At 42.4% G+C, this 16,617-nt stretch overlaps 1 protein-coding gene across 11 annotated transcripts in view; it reads left to right on the top strand.

Moving 5' to 3' along the window:
* Positions 1 to 16,617, top strand: part of DOCK9 (dedicator of cytokinesis 9) — a 285,572-nt gene that overhangs the window by 67,418 nt on the left and 201,537 nt on the right. For 3 of the 11 annotated variants that reach the window (XM_055542910.1, XM_055542908.1, XM_055542905.1), the window contains exon 1: positions 5,856 to 6,149. The exons of 6 other annotated variants lie outside the window; for them this stretch is intronic. In XM_055542910.1, the coding sequence (XP_055398885.1) occupies positions 5,988 to 6,149 (162 nt within the window). In that variant the 5' untranslated portion in view covers positions 5,856 to 5,987. Of the gene's footprint in view, positions 1 to 5,855; positions 6,150 to 16,617 lie in introns of those variants that run through there. 2 more of the 11 variants (XM_055542918.1, XM_055542914.1) reach the window with 1 other exon arrangement.

The raw sequence follows: 16,617 nt of genomic DNA, 5'->3' as shown, positions 1-16,617 counted from the left end.
CGTGATCCTCCAAATTGAAATATGTCCTCTCTAGGTAGTGGAGATGATTGCCAATAGATATCAGCCATCTATTCATGTCCTCTGATGCGGTTCATGGTAATTATCATTTTACACTAGTCCAAGTTCATTCTGATGAGAGAACTCAGCAAAACCAAATACACATTTTGAGTGATTCATTTTGTCATGCTTCTATTAGCATGAAAATCACTTTTTGGCCTTGTATCCTTCACTCTAAATGTTTTCTGTTTTCCTTGCTCACTAATTTTGCTGGTTGGAAAATGATTGATATTTACAATTGATACAGGTTGCTTAAATGGTTATTAAATGTATCTCTAGGAGAAATTTCTTTTTTCCTCTGAATGATTGTTAGGAAATTGTTTCATTCTCTTTCATTGTTTTAAATATTAACTTTTAGGGTTGTTTTTTTTTTTTTAAGTAAATCAAATAGAATATACCAGCAGCTTCATATTCACTTGCTTATCATTTATGATCTGTTGTAAAGTTCAAACATCATCTTTTGTATATTAAGTAGTATTCACTGGCTTCTGCACCCCAGATGTCTAAGTAATACTAGTAAATTAAGTTTAAATTTGTAGGTATTATCTTTATTTGATTCATTTAACTATTACTTTTTAAAAAATGTTTCCCTTACAGTATAGGAGTTAGATTAGTTGGTGAATTTTATGAAATCTTAAGACAATTTTTGGGAGAAGGCAATGGCACCCCACTCCAGTACTCTTGCCTGGAAAATCCCATGGAGGGAGGAGCCTGGTAGGCTGCAGTCCATGGGGTCGCTAAGAGTTGGACACGACTGAGTGACTTCACTTTCACTTTTCACTGTCATGCATTGGAGGAGGAAATGGCAACCCACTCCAGTGTTCTTGCCTGGAGAATCCCAGGGACGGGGAGCTTGGTGGGCTGCCGTCTATGGGGTCGCACAGAGTCAGACACGACTGAAACGACTTAGCAGCAGCAGCAGCAAGACAATTTTTAACCCAGGTGTTTACTGATTTACAGTCTACAAGATTCAATTTCTGTGCAGGTGAGTGCCCATGTTATTTATCTGCCATCACTGTGATGTAAGGGCTTCCCTGGTGGCTCAAACAGTAAGAATCCACAACCTGTGCAGGAGACCTGGGTTTAACCCCTGGGTCGGGAAGATCCCCTGGAGAAGGGAATGGCAATCCACTCCAGTATTCTTGCCTGGAAAATCCCCACGGACAGAGGAGGAGCCTGGCGGGCTACAGTCCATGGGGTCGCAAAAGAATCAGACATGACTATCACTCTCACTGTGATGTCACATGAAGACTTAGATCTTCTAATGTCAGAACGTGGGTGTGATAACTTTTCTTTAAAGGAATTGCCTTTTTTTTTTTTTTTTTGTAACAAGTTAAATAAAGACTTTACTTAATGGTGTTCACAATAAACACCCCATCCTACCCCTCTCATTTCAGTTCAGTTCAGTCACTCAGTCATGTCCTACTCTTTGCAACCTCATGAATTGCAGCATGCCAGGCCTCCCTGTCCATCACCAACTCCTGGAGTTCACTGAGACTCACGTCCATTGAGTCGGTGATGCCATCCAGCCATCTCATCCTCTGTCGTCCCCTTCTCCTCCTGCCCCCAGTCCCTCCCAGCATCAGGGTCTTTTCCAGTGAGTCAGCTCTTCACATGAGGTGGCCAAAGTACTGGAGTTTCAGCTTTAGCATGAGTCCTTCCAAAGAACACCCAGGACTGATTTCCTTTAGGATGGACTGCTTGGATCTCCTTGCAGTCCAAGGGACTCTCAAGAGTCTTCTCCAACACCACAGTTCAAAAGCATCAATTCTTTGGTGCTCAGCTTTCTTCACAGTCCAACTCTCATATCCATACATGACCACTAGAAAAACCATAGCCTTGACTATACGGACCTTTGTTGGCAAAGTAATGTCTCTGCTTTTGACCTTTGTTGGCAAAGTAATGTCTCTGCTATCTAGATTGGTCATAACTTTCCTTCCAAGGAGTAAGGGTCTTTTAATTTCCTGGCTACAGTCACCATCTGCATGATTTTGGAGCCCCCAAAAATAAAGTCTGACACTGTTTCCACTGTTTCCCCATCTATTTCCCATGAGGTGATGGGACCAGATGCCACAATCTTAGTTTTCTGAATGTTGAGCTTTAAGCCAACTTTTTTACTCTCCTCTTTCACTTTCATCAAGAGGCTTTTTAGTTCCTCTTCACTTTCTGCCATAAGGGTGGTGTCATCTGCATATCTGAGGTTATTGATATTTCTCCCGGCAATCTTGATTCCAGCTTGTGCTTCTTCTAGCCCAGTGTTTCTCATGATGTACTCTGCATATAAGTTAAATAAGCAGGGTGACAGTATACAGCCTTTTCATACTCCTTTTCCTATTTGGAACCAGTCTGTTGTTCCATGTCCAGTTCTAACTGTTGCTTCCTGACCTGCATATAGGTTTCTCAAGAGGCAGGTTAGGTCAGGCAGGTGGTCTGGTATTCCCATCTCTTTCAGAATTTTCCATAGTTTATTGTGATCCACACAGTCAAAGGCTTTGGCATAGTCAATAAAGTAGAAATAGATGTTTTTCTGGTACTCTCTTGCTTTTTCGATGATCCAGTGGATGTTGGCAATTTGATCTCTGGTTCCTCTGCCTTTTCTAAAACCAGCTTGAACATCTGGAAGTTCACGGTTCACATATTGCTGAAACCTGGCTTGGAGAATTTTGAGCATTACTTTATTGGCGTGTGAGATGAGTGCAATTGTGCAGTAGTTTGAGCATTCTTTGGCATTGCCTTTGTTTGGGATTGGAATGAAAACTGACCTTTTCCAGTCCTTTGGTCACTGCTGAGTTTTCCAAATTTGCTGGCATACTAAGTGCAGCACTTTCACAGCATCATCTTTCAGGATTTGAAATAGCACAGAGTCGGACACGACTGAAGTGACTTAATAGCAGCAGCAGCAACTGGAATTCCATCACCTCCACTAGCTTTGTTCGTAGTAACGCTTTCTAAGGCCCACCTGACTTCACATTCCAGGATGTCTGGCTCTAGGTGAGTGACCACACCATCGTGATTCTCTGGGTCATGAAGATCTATTTTGGACAGTTCTTCTGTGTATTCTTGCCACCTGTTCTTAATATCTTCTGCTTCTGTTAGGTCTATACCATTTCTGTCCTTTATTGAGCCCATCTTTGCATGAAATGTTCGCTTGGTATCTCTAATTTTCTTGAAGAGATCTCTAGTCTTTCCCATTCTGTTGTTTTCCTCTCTTTCTTTGCATTGATCACTGAGGAAGGCTTTCTTATCTCTCCTTGCTATTCTTTGGAACTCTGCATTCAGATGCATATATCTTTCCTTTTCTCCTTTGCTTTTCACTTCTTTTCTTTTCACAGCTATTTGTAAGGCCTCCCCAGACAGCCATTTTGCTTTTTTGCATTTCTTTTCCATGGGGATGGTCTTGATCCCTGTCTCCTGTACAGTGTCATGAACCTCTGTCCATAGTTCATCAGGCACTCTATCAGATCTAGTCCCTTAAATCTATTTCTCACTTCTGTATAATCATAAGGAATTTGATTTAGGTCGTACCTGAATGGTCTAGTGGTTTTCCCTTCTTTCTTCAATTTAAGTCTGAATTTGGCAATAAGAAGTTCATGATCTGAGCCACAGTCAGCTCCTGGTCTTGTTTTTGCTGACTGTATAGAGCTTCTCCATCTTTGGCTGCAAAGAATATAATCAATCTGATTTTGGTGTTGACCATCTGGTGATGTCCATGTGTAGAGTCTTCTCTTGTGTTATTGGAAGAGGGTATTTCCTATGACCAGTGCATTCTCTTGGCAAAACTCTATTAGTCTTTGCCCTGCTTCATTCCATATTCCAAGGCCAAATTTGCCTGTTACTCCAGGTGTTTCTTGACTTCCTACTTTTGCATTCCAGTCGCCTATAATGAAAAGGACATCTTTTTTGGGTGTTAGTTCTAGAAGGTCTTGTAGGTCTTCATAGAACCATTCAACTTCAGCTTCTTCAGCATTACTGGTTGGGGCATAGACTTGGATTACTGTGATATTGAATGGTTTGCCTTGGCAACGAACAGAGATCATTCTGTCATTTTTGAGTTTGCATCCAAGTACTGCATTTTGGACTCTCTTGTTGACCATGATGGCTACTCCATTTCTTCTGAGGGATTCCTGCCCACAGTAGTAGATAAAATGGTCATCTGAGTTAAATTCACCCATTCCAGTCCATTTTAGTTCACTGATTCCTAGAATGTCGACGTTCACTCCTGAATGCCGTCCTAGCCTTCTAGGTTCTCACAAAGCCCTGAACTGAGCTCGCTGTGCTACACAGCCACTTCGCGCTAGCTGTCTGTTTTACAAATGATATCTTATACCTTTCACTGCTGCTCTCTCAACAGAGTTACCATTCTGAAGCTGATTGCTTTAGACCACATATAGTTATTCTGGTTTTTTTTTTTGTTTGTTTGTTTTTTGCATGTGGCCAGTATCTACTCCTTTGATCTCTGTAGCTATTTGATACACTTTGCATAAAAATTCAGGAGATAGACAAATCCTAGACTTCTGCTATCTGTTGGTCCCAATAGCCGTAGAAAACACAAATGTTGGAATTATGTGATTGCATGTTATTCTCTAAAGATTTACCTTCCCTGCATGACACAGGTTTCTGTTACTAACCTGTAGGTACTCAATTATAATTCACTCTAACTTTGAAATCTATAGCTAGAAAATGAAAACCATCTGTTGCCTTGTGAAATAAGGAAGAATGTCAGAATAGATTTTAAAAGAGCAGTAACTTTTTTCTAGATACATGTTGTAGGTGGGAGGGGTTTCCTTGTGTGTTCATGATGGTCTTTTTACATAATTTGCTTTTCATTTTCTAGAAGGAAAAATGGCAAGAGTCAACTTGGTATTATATCAGTGACAAGCTTTCCTATCAGCTAGTCCCAAAGATATCACAAGGTAGAACAGTGTTACTGAATTCAGTCTGCAGTTGAAGGACTTGGATTACTTATGTACCAAACATAATAACCTTGTTGCCTGTGGCCCTTAAGTGTGCATTTACCCTTGCATACCAGAGCACTGCTTCAGGAAGCGCCAGGTAACCCTGTATCCGTGTTCTCATTTGCATCTTTGGGTACCAGACAGGGGGGAATTCTTCTTTTAAGCAGTGCAAACTTGCTAGCCCCCTCTCCAGCAAAGAGTGTGAGTGGGCAGAAGGCAAGATTGACACAGCAATTTCATGTTCCCCTGTGGTTTGCTGTCAGCAAAGCTGTTACCCACACACGCCAAAGGTTGTTTGAAGTGGGCTTACACATGTTTCCATAGCAGCAGTCATCTTAGTGATTCCTCTCGTTTTTTGGACTTTTTTTTTCCCCTTTTGCTTCTCTGTTCCTCACTGATGCGGGATTAAACAAACAGCATATTTAGGTCAAGGAAAGAGATGTTTGCTAATATAGATGCTGGGCTAAGCATTCTGGGAGCGAGGTTTCTTGCAGCAGATGAACATTCTTTGTGCCTCCGGCAGCCTCTGCAGCAGGGTGACTGTCTGGCTCCGTCTTTTTCATTTTGGGGCAGGTTCTGAGATTCAGAACAATCCCGAGCAAATCACCGGAGCCGGCAGTTTTCCAGTAACCACATGTACATCTTCTGCTTATTTATCCTTTGGTATTAACAGTGAGGAAGTCTGTTGGAAAAAATACAATACTTTAAAGATTTTGGTGCATTCGAGGTGTGTCATCTTGTTTTGCACCACACCTCCTGTGTTACACTCGGAGCTCGGAATTTTTTTTTTTTTTTTGTCAGGCGGCTGGGCAGGAGCAGCATCTAGTACAGCAGCTCAGAGCTTCCCTTCTGTTCTGGTGTCGGCAACTGCCTGTCGTGAAGATGGTACAGTGGGAGTCTGCTCTGAGGAGCCAAGGAAGATAGTGTGGAAATGGAGTAGAGATTGCTAGAGACCTGAGCGTCCACAGCCTGGGGATGGGCTGCGCTACTAGTGTGATTCTGTTTAAAGGCATCCGCACCGTTTTCGAGAGAAACTGTGCTTATATGTGCAAACATCAAGGAGAGAATAATGCCCTTGAATGCACAGCATACAATTGGACAAAAGAAGACTCAGAACTATTGATCGCCTCCTGTCTGGTAAATGCTGTCTCTTAATTAACAAGTAGTTGGTTGGGGTTAGAATAAAACTAGCCTTTACTTGTAAAGCAAATATACTCATTTATTTCAGTATGCTTATGTATATATAGCTTGCATGTGTCAGTGGGTAGTGAGTGGCCTTCAGTTTCCAATTGTGAGGTGCCTGTTTGTATGTGTGAGAATGTCATGTGTTAATCAGACCTGAAATACATGCAGAGAGAGCAGCTGGAGTAAGGCATGTGGTCACAGAACAGTTTTCTGAGTTAGCTTTATGCGCTTACATGTTCTCAGTATAGTGCCAGAAATAACAGAGGGCACAGCCGGTATCTAGGGTCTTAGGGATTGAACCCTCTGCCTGTGATGGTGAGTTGCTCAGTCCCTTTACCTCTTCTCCTTTCACTTGGCTAGATTTTCCTTACTAATGGCTTGTGGTTCGTCCTTTGATTTGGGGCAGAAATGTAAAGGAAACATGAAAGAAAACTGTAGTGGGTGTGAGAAAGATATTTACAGGCTTATTATTTTAAATCTGGCCATTTAGAATTTTGTGAGTGAAGGCTCTTAAGAGTCAAAGGAAGCTCAGTTGACATTCCTGTGATGGTTCCTCCTTCCCGGGGCACGAGGAGGTGTCAGGTCACAGATGGGTGTGCCTCTCCGCGGCCTTCTCACAAATACCAGGCTCATGAGAAAGCTCCGTGTTGGTTTCCTCCCTCGGAATGCCTTGCCGTTTTTCTTTCTGTTCTTATGGCAGTTCTTGTCCAAATAAGAGGGGAATAATACATGTGGGCGTTTTTTGTGGAGGGGGACGGCCAGCAGGAGCCCAGTATGGCCAGAGCAGGGTGTGCGGAACCCCCGAAACCTTCCTGGTCGTGGGCTGTCATCCGAGACCCGGAGGGCTGGCATGCCACATCTCTCCCCCCACGCTCCACTCCCCTCCCAGGATCAAACCAGGTCGGCCCAGCCTTGCAGGAGCCCCAAGAGAGGATGCGTCTTAGGGAGAGGTTTACATGGTGTTAGCTCTCAGAATCCCTGGGAGGAAAGGGAAAGAGAGCCTTGGATGAGCCCCAGATGCGTTTTGGAAGGCATGAGTGTTACGTGTGGGCATGCAGTTTTAAGTGGTGCTGTCTTAACTATTAAATATTTTAAACTCCTAAGTACTTTGGGATATGCTTTTGCGAATGACTGGCATCACAGCTGAGGAGGACTGGCCCATTAGAGTGTCTGTCCCATTGGGGTAGTCCCTCACCCCGGCAGCCCTAGGACTGCCTGGCCGTGGTGCCAGCCCCTCTCCCACGCCACCAGCCTCTTTCCTGCTTCTGTGGCCCACACTGACTTGGTGCTTGGTTAACCTGCCTGCGAGAGACCCTACTTGTTTTTCCTTATCGTTTATTGCATGAGGGAATACTAACCTGCCCCAGGGCTTTTTTGGGACTCTAGGACTGGATGTGAAGCCCTGGTCCTGTGCCTCGGGTCGGATGCCCTCAGCTGCCACCCTCGCCTGCACTAGCAGACCCGGAAAGTTGACGAGACCACATGTGCCTGTGGCCGAGGCGCTGTGGGTGGAAGGGTGTACCCTCTCACTCCAAACTGGCCTCCCAGTCTCTCTTTCCTTGACCCCTTGGAGTCTTCTCTGCGTAACTGACAGTGGTCTCTGGGGAAGGGAAGGCAGACCATCCTTCTGCTCAGAGTCAGATCCAGAATCCTTCAGATGACTTCTGGGTCCATCCCCAGCCTGCCCCCCAGGCCCTGCTTCCTCTCTTCACCTTTCTCCTCACTCCTGGGATCTCGACCCCGGCGTTTACCTGGTCCACCCTGGCCTCCCGGTAGGCTTTGCCCAGAGTTCCCCGTGGCAGCGAGGCTTCTTTGACCCCTGGTGTAATTGTGCCACACCACCTGTGCACTCTTCTCTGAGTCCCCGCCATACCCCTGACACAGTTAGGTGAGACTAATACCGTAAGTATAGTAATAGTAATTATTGGTAAGTGTTACTTACGGTACTTACACAGGAATAAGATTTATGATGGCAGGGGTTTTTGTCTGTTTTACTGACTGCTTCTGCCTTCAACAGCCAGAACAATCCCTGACTCCTAGTAAATGCTCAGCTAATGAGTGAATTCCGAGGAAATGGTTTTATGGTCCTGAACTCGAACTTGGAGAAGCTGTTGAGAAGATCTTCTGAAACCAGGCTTTTTTTTTCCCCAAAACATTTTTGTCTTGGAGTTACCCTAAGAAGTTGCATGGTCCTAAGCTGGCCATTCCAGGGGTTTGCTATGATCCTTCAGCAACAGTTGAGGATGCTGTCTTTGGGTATTATCCAGACTGGCTCTGCTGAGACCTGTTCCATGGCGTGGGCTTCTGAGGACCTTCTCATCCTTTGGTTTGATCCAGCCAAGCTGTTGATTAAGGGAGAATTGCCCCATGGCCCTCCCTTGGGCCTGCTCCATACAAAGTAGACTGATCCTTTGTAGGTCTTTGTCAGGCTCCTCAGCCTTGGTTGGGAGAGTGTCTGTCCTTCTTTCAGCTGACGTAGTGACTGGCTTGTGGCTGCACCTGAACTGTCAGCACGCCAGAGCTGTCCCTCACCGCTCCTCAGAGTATAACCCCCTCCCTGGCCACTCAGTACATAATAAACCGTATGGAGCAAAAATAACGTTCATGAGGCCACTACTCTTCTAGAGACTCTAAAATACCCCAGTTATCTGCCTGTCTGTCAGAATTCACTGGGGTGGACTGGCTCATTCTGGCCTCAGAGGAATTGCTGCTTCTGAACTAAGCTTTTTGTTTTTCTCTTGCCCACAGTGAAGGGCATGAAAAACATCCTTACTTAGGTGATGTCTACCACGAGGGTGTGGAGGGCACTGCTCATTTGCTTTCGGAATGGCGAAGAGTCACCATAGTGTAGTGACTGAGAGTCCCAAATCCACAACTTGCTGGCTGTGTGACTCTGGGCAATTTACCTAACCTCTCTGTTCCTCAGTTTCCTTATCCATTAGATGCAGATAATAACAGTACTTACCTCATAAGGTTGTTAAATGAGTGACTGTATCTAAAGTCCTTAGGACAGTGTCTTTGTGTAAGTTAGTGCTAATTGTTAGCAATTATAATTACTTGTATTTTTTAGTGTTTCTTTTATGAAGAGCCCTGGAAGGAATTTCTTCTCTTCATGCTCTGAATGATGGCGCTTTTCCTGAGGAGCTACTTTGTGTAGCATAAGTGCTAATCGAATTGTATTTATTTTATATACATTATGATTCACGTAACTGACCTCAGCCACCTCTTCAGTCCACTGTTAAAAGAAAGCTTAGTTTCACACACATGACCTGATTCTAACAGATATATGGGCTCTTTCAAAATGATTTGTTTTATATTTCCTTTAAACTTTGCTTCTTTTTTTTCCTGTACTACTATTTTATCACTGCCTGCTTTTTCTCATCGGCTTATCAAAATACTTTTAATCTTCTTCTTGCTTATGTAAATCACTTTAAATCCCATTGAAACAAAGCAGAGCATGAATTAATAAGCTAGTAGAGAACTTTGGTGAAGAACAAACCTTCAGGTTGGCTCTGAAGCAAAATCAGATGTCTTTTTTTATGTGGGTTAAGTTTCATTTGGGGCAAAATGAGAACTGCAGCCTGGGAGACAGCACCTCAGATCTCCCTGTGAAAAGAGGCAGGGTAGGGAGATCAGTATATATGTGATTTTGAAGGGGGAGGGAGTACATGCAGTCAGGCATACATTTTTCCAGAAGGTTTTGACCAGTCTCATGAAGCTTTGGCTAGTCATGAGGAACAGTCATCACCATGAAGGATTTTAGTGCTTTTCTAGATGTGAGGAGATACAGATGTCTTTTTTTTTTTTTTTTTTTTTAATGTTAATTTAATTCCATAAAAATCTTGTTTTATTTAGCTTGCTTTTTTTTTTTTTTACTTTTTATTTTAACATAAGTTGACTGCTTTTTTGTTGTTGTTGTGCCAAAGGCTAAATCAGAATTAAGACATTTTTATATCATTCAGTTAACACTTACAGTGCACGTTACATCTTTATCTGTTACCTAAAAATTACCTCTGTGATTTTTTTAAGATTAGTGAAGTTGACTAAAAATCTGATGTCTTGAGTGTGAACATTAACTTTGTAGGGCTGCAGCTGTCCGATCTTGTGCAGGAAGCTCTTTTTTCCTTTTATGTCCAAAAGACATGAATCAGCTCCGTGGTGGGTAGTACCTGGGGAAAAGGGCTTCTCTGGAAGTTGTGGACTGACCCTTCAAGTGTATCCCTTGAGGTTCAGATTGATTTTGACCAGTAATTCTAAACTATGGTGGAGGGGCAGGATTGAGTTAGGGTAGATTTCATTCGTGAGTACAGAATTTTCCTAACGTTTTCTCTTTTCTAAGTAATGGACTGTCCAGGTCATTCAGGAAACACCCTTGAGGGGACTTCCCTGCTGATCTTTTGGCTGGGACCCTGTGCTCCAGTTCAGGGGGCCTGGGAACTAGATCTCGTCATCCCGCAGCTAAGACCTGGCACAGCCAAATAAAGAAAGAAGTAAATTAATTAGAGTGAAAAAGGAACACCCTTGAGTGCTTCTTTGTGCTGGGTGCTAGGTGTACAGAAATAAGGAGGAAGCTCTCCAGTCTCCGCTGCGGGAGGAGGCCCCACCCATTGCCCAGGCACCTTCCATGAGGAGGGGCAGCTCGAGCTGAGACAAAACTCTTGTAAATCCCAGTTTTTCCTCGTCTGTGAAGGTTTGTGATGGACCCAGTCCTGTTGACCAGGACCTGATCTGTTTTCCTCGCTGCCGGTGGTAGCTGCTTCCCTTCTTGATGTGTCTGTCATGGAAGAATTGAGGAACTGTGGGATTATCTGTAGCATGTTCTCGTTTTGCGTAATGTAACTGACGTGGGAGAAGCCACTCAGTTCTAACCTTGATAGCAGCTAGGATTCTGTCAGCCCTTCACAGACAGCACATTACTGCAAGTTGCAAGGGGAGAAGACAAACTCATCCTCAGTTTCTTTCATGACATGTTGGGATAACAGAGCGATAATCTTACCCATTGTAAATGGACAGTTGATCTTTTTTTCTTGCCCTCCTTAAAGCTTTGAAGTATTTCATGGTCCTCCTATTGAAAGATTTGTTGCACGTCTTCAACATGTTCTCAACCTTTACTGCTGTATAGAATTTTATACAGAGACCACTTCAGTCTCTCCAGGCGAAACAGGCCTTCCTCATGTGAAACACCAACTGGTTATGAAATTCCTTTGGTTTATTCTGTGTGCACTGTGCAAAGAGAACAGAGCTGAAGGTGATATGATCACAAGAGCCTGCAGCCCTGCTTGTGTGTGTCTGTGGGGCTGTGGGGCTGTGCGGATGGGTGGCTGGTGGGAGGGGAAGGTGGAGGTTGCGGTGTAATCAATGACTGGGGTTAGTGGAGACTGGGATAATAATACACATCAGCTTGAGGCTTTGGGGAAGGTAAAGGCTGGATCTTTATATTTTTTAGATGTTCTCTCATAACTGTTTTTTGAACTGTGATAAGTATCTTGAGGTGTAAGAAAGCAGAAATCTGCTTGATTGCCTTCTGGAACACTCCTTTGGTTCTTGGTTCGGTCATGGGACCATGGCTTTGTGTTTTCCATTTTATTGCTCATATCCTTCCTAATGATGCCATGTGGATTTTGTTGCCTGTTTGACTGGAGCAGTAAACTCGGCTGATGTTTTCAAGGAACCGTCTGCTCTGATTCCTAGATCCATTTGCTGCGTCCTGGGATTGCGTTGCTTTGTTGATGCTGTGAGTGCAGCCAGCGCGAGCTAGCACAAGAGAGTTTATATTGTCCCTTTCCTCAGTGCTTTTTAAGAATTGACCATCTTTTTAATATTTATTAAATCATAAGCAGGAGATTAACATTCATTGTGGAAACCAAGCCTGTGGTGTTTGCTGCACAAAGATAACCACTGATAGAAACATTTTGAGGCAAACCTTCTATGTTTTCCTGGTGGCTTAGATGGTAAAGAATCTGCCTGAAATGCAGGAGACCTCCTGGGTTCGATCCTGGGTTGGGAAGATCCCCTGGAGAAGAAAATGGCAACCCACTCCATTATTCTTGCCTAGAGAATTCCATGGACAGAGGAGCCTTTTGGGCTATAACCCATGGGGTCATAAAGAGTTGAACACGACTGCATGACTAACACTTCTAGAATTTCATCCATGTATAGTCTTATTCATAAAAATTATATAATGGGTTGCTGTGGACTAAATTGTGTTGTCTCTCCCCCCACTCCAGTTTGTATGTTGAAGCCCAGAACCACAATGTGACTACATCTGGAGATAGGGTCTTTAGGATATAATTACATTAAAGGAGATCATAAGGGTGGGGCCCTAATCCAATAGGACTGTGGCCTTTCTAAGAAGAGTAAGAAATCTCTCTCTGCCATGTGAGCACACAGTAAGAAGGCAGCTGTCTGCGAGCCAGAATGAGGGTCCTTACCAGGCACCAGCTGACCATGCTGGCACCCTAACCTTGAACTTCAAGCTCCAGAACTGTGAGAAAATAAATTTTTGTTGTTTAAGCCACTCAGTCAGTGATATTTTATTCTGGCAACCCAAGTAATACATAATAATATACATGGTATTTTGTTATATAGTCTTGTTACTTGCTTGAATAGACTCACAAACATCTTTCCATATCACTGAGTACACGTTTATTTCTCATTCTTAATGGTGTCATTTCATTGTATGGATGAGCCATTTTGGGCTGCTATTAACGGTATAACATAGACGGAGTGGCTTGTAAACAACTACCATTTCTTTCTTTCCTTCTTTTTTTTTTTCATATTTACTTGGCTGCACTGGGTCTTAGTTGCGATATGTAGGGTTTTCAGTCTTTGTTGTGGCATGTGGAATCTTCCAGTTGCAGGATGCAAACTCTTAGTTGTGGCATGTGGGATCTGATTCCCTGACCAGGATCCGAACCCAGGCCCCCTGCGTCGGAAGCACAGAGTCTCAACCACTGGACCACCAGGGAAGTCCCCTCCCATTTATTTCCTGCAGGAGGTTGGGAAACCCAAGATGGAGGCATCTACAGATCTAATACCTGACGAGGACCTGCTTCTTGGCTCGCAGATGGCCGTCTTCTCACAGTAACTTCTCTTGGAGGAGGCAGTGAGCGAGCTCTCTGGAGCCTGTTCTGTAGAAAGCCCCAGTCCCCTTCTTGAGGGTTCCACCCCCAAAGGCTTCCCCTTCAGACAGTGTCACATGGGGAATTTTGAGGGGACTCAAAAAACAGTCACACTGGAGGAGGTGACATTTTGTCTATTTGTTTGTTCATGACATTGTTATTTATTCTACCACACGTTGATTTAAGGGCAAAGATCCATGACCTTGATGAATGCTTAGAGATCTAACATGTGAAACTGCTCCTCGAGTGTTCTATATTTTTTAAAAATGGACTAAGTTAGGCTCTAAGGCAGACTTAGGCCTAAATTTTTTACCTTTTTTTTTTTTTTTTGGTACCAACCAATTTGTAGCATTTTGTGAAGTATTAGTTCCCCGTATTCACAAACTTCACACAGACATCTGGAAGTGACATTTTATTTAACACATTACCCAGTATCCCATTTTTTCCAATTGTAAATGCTGTGATAAACATCTTTCCATATGTAATTTAAACACTTGTTATTTTCTTAGCACAGACTTCTAGACTTGGAATAGCTGCGTCAAAGAGTATTTGCTATTTAAGCGGTTTTTATATCTATAGCCAGACTGTCCTCCAGAAATAACTGTTTTGAGATTTTTTTAAAAAATTGAAGACAAGAAAATTTGTTTTCTCCCCTTGTGACTTGAAGCAGTTTGCCTTCGTAATGGCTTTATATTAAGCGGTTGATGGAGTTATCTGCTCAATAGAATAATATCAACTTAGATTGCTGTATGCTTAGGCAGTAAGACTCACACCAGGGTTCAAATTAGTACTAATTTTGTCTCAACTTCTGGAAGCATGACCACTAGTGCTAAATCTCCCTGAAGAATTCTGAAATGTTCCATTGTGGAGGCTGGAATGTGTTTGTTCTGGGAGGTCTTCAACCTTTTGGAATTGGTAGCTGTTTCATAGACATTAAAGAGGAAAGAGCAGCAGAAATACTGAATAGAAACAAATGAGTAAAGGCCGTTATTGCTTTGTTCAAGTCTTGCTTTCTAGATATTCAAAGTAGTTGATTTATATTTCTCCTTCAGAAATGATGAGAAGCAACAACTTCTTTGCTTTTTAAAAGTAATGTTGATTGTCTTTCATGTTTAGAATACATAATTATTTTAGAATATTTAGAGACTACAGGGAAATATAAAAAGGAAAACAAAATCAGCCATAATCCCACAGCTCAGAATTAATTACTGTTTAGCATGTAGTGCAGGCTTCCCTGGTGGCTCAGACAGTAAAGAATCCACCTGCAATGCAGAGGACTCGAGTTCAATCCCTAGGTGGGGAAGATCCCCTGCAGAAGAGAATGGCTACCCACTCCAGTATTCTTGCCTGGAAAATTCTATGGACAGAGGACTCTGGTGGGCTACAGTCCATGGGGTTGCAAAGAGTTGGACAGGACTGAGTAACTAACACTTTTATTTTCACATCTAACATGTAGTGCATGTTTTCTGATATCTTTCTGTGCTTATACAAATATCAAAAATAGTATATCCCATAAATAATCCTGATGCCCTTTCCTCTTATCATTTTTATGGCCATTTTCTTATGCCCATAGTGTTCTGCTAACATACTATTTAATATATGCTTAATATTCCACTGTAACGTATATACCAAATTTATTTTAATGCTTTTCTTTTGTTAGGCATTTAGGTTGTTATAGACTACGTTTACTGAGGACATCTTTACCCAAACATATTTTTATGGGTCTGTAATTATTTTTATACATTAGATTCATAAACATGAACTTGTTAAGGCGGGAATGAATTTTTTAAAGGCTGTTTAATGCATATTGTTTTATTGCTTGATGATTGATCCAAGTTACATTCCTGTTCTGTGCTGTCGGTGTAGAACAGGTTGCTCAGTCATGTCTGATTCTTTGTGATTCCATGGACTGTAGCCCACCAGGCTCCTCTGTCTATGGGGATTCTCCAGGCAAGAATACTGGAGTGGATTGTCATGCCCTCCTCCAGGGGATCTTCCCAACCCAGGGATCAAACCCAGGTCTCCCACATTGCAAGCAGATACTTTACCACCTGAGCCACCAGGGAAGCCCAAGAATACACCATTGGGTAGCCCATTTCTTTCTAGGGGATCTTCCTGACCCAGGAGTTGAACCAGGGTCTCCTGCATTGCAGGTGTATTCTTTACCAGCTGATCTACCCAGTGAATATTAGTCTTGTTTTATATAGCTGATGATTGCCAGCATCATTTTGCAAATTTGAGACACAAAAGATAATTTTCAAATTTATATCTTTTGTCATATTCAAGTATTTCTCCATTTTGTCATTTGCCTTTAATTTTGGTGGCTCAGATGGTAAAGAATCTGCCTGCAATGCGGGAGACCTGAATTTGATCCCTGGGTTGGGAAGATCCCCTGGAAAAGGGAGTAGCTACCCCCTTCAGTATTCTTGCCTGGAGAATTCCATGAACAGAGGAGCCCATGGGGTTGCAAAGAATCGGACACAACTGAGCAACTAACACTAACAGCTATAGCACTTATTTTACTAACAGAAGTTTAAATGTAAGTGATAAGCATAGTAGTCTTTTCCTCAGTGATTTCTTCCATTACTTTTATGGTTAGAAATTCTTGCTTATCTCAGATCAGATATTCACCAGTGTTTTCTTTTGGAATTTGTTTTCTTGATTATTTATTTATTTACTATTATATTTGGCTCTTGCATCCAAGGGTCCTTCTTGCCAACTGGTTTTATGAATGAAGTTTAGTTGGCATTTTTTTCAGGCCATTTTTTTTCATGTCTATATCTTCTTTCTTAGTGGCAGAACAGAATAGTTGTGACAGAGATCTATAATATGTACTTTCTGGCTTAAAATATTTATTAGCTGATCCTTTATAGAAAGTTTGCCAACCCTTGCTTTAGTCAACCTAGAATTTATTTGATATATAGTTTAGCCGAGGCCCTAATTTGATTCCTTCCTTACCCCTAACACTCATTTTTCTCAATTTTGTGTTTTGAATAATCCATTCCTTAGACACTGACTTGTGATCCTGTCTTCATTATATTTTCTGTTCCTTTTTGTACTGGGCTTTGTTTCTTTGTCCATTATAGAAGCAAAGTTCTTATCCAGCTGTGAGTTCAATTACAGTTTAATAAAAATGGAAACAAGAAATTTGGAGAAACAAATACTACACTTTTAAGATTTATCTACAAACAGGTTGTACTGCACACATTGCTGAATTAGGTAGTTTTATAAAGCATATATTGATAAAGGTTCAGGGGCTAAGGGATAAAGACTGAGTGTAGAGATGTGTATATTTGTAA

Source organism: Bubalus kerabau, chromosome 12, assembly GCF_029407905.1.
Source record: "Bubalus kerabau isolate K-KA32 ecotype Philippines breed swamp buffalo chromosome 12, PCC_UOA_SB_1v2, whole genome shotgun sequence".
NCBI lineage: Eukaryota > Metazoa > Chordata > Mammalia > Artiodactyla > Bovidae > Bubalus > Bubalus kerabau.
Note: the sequence above shows the minus strand (reverse complement) of the source record. Positions and strands in the feature narration are given on the sequence as shown.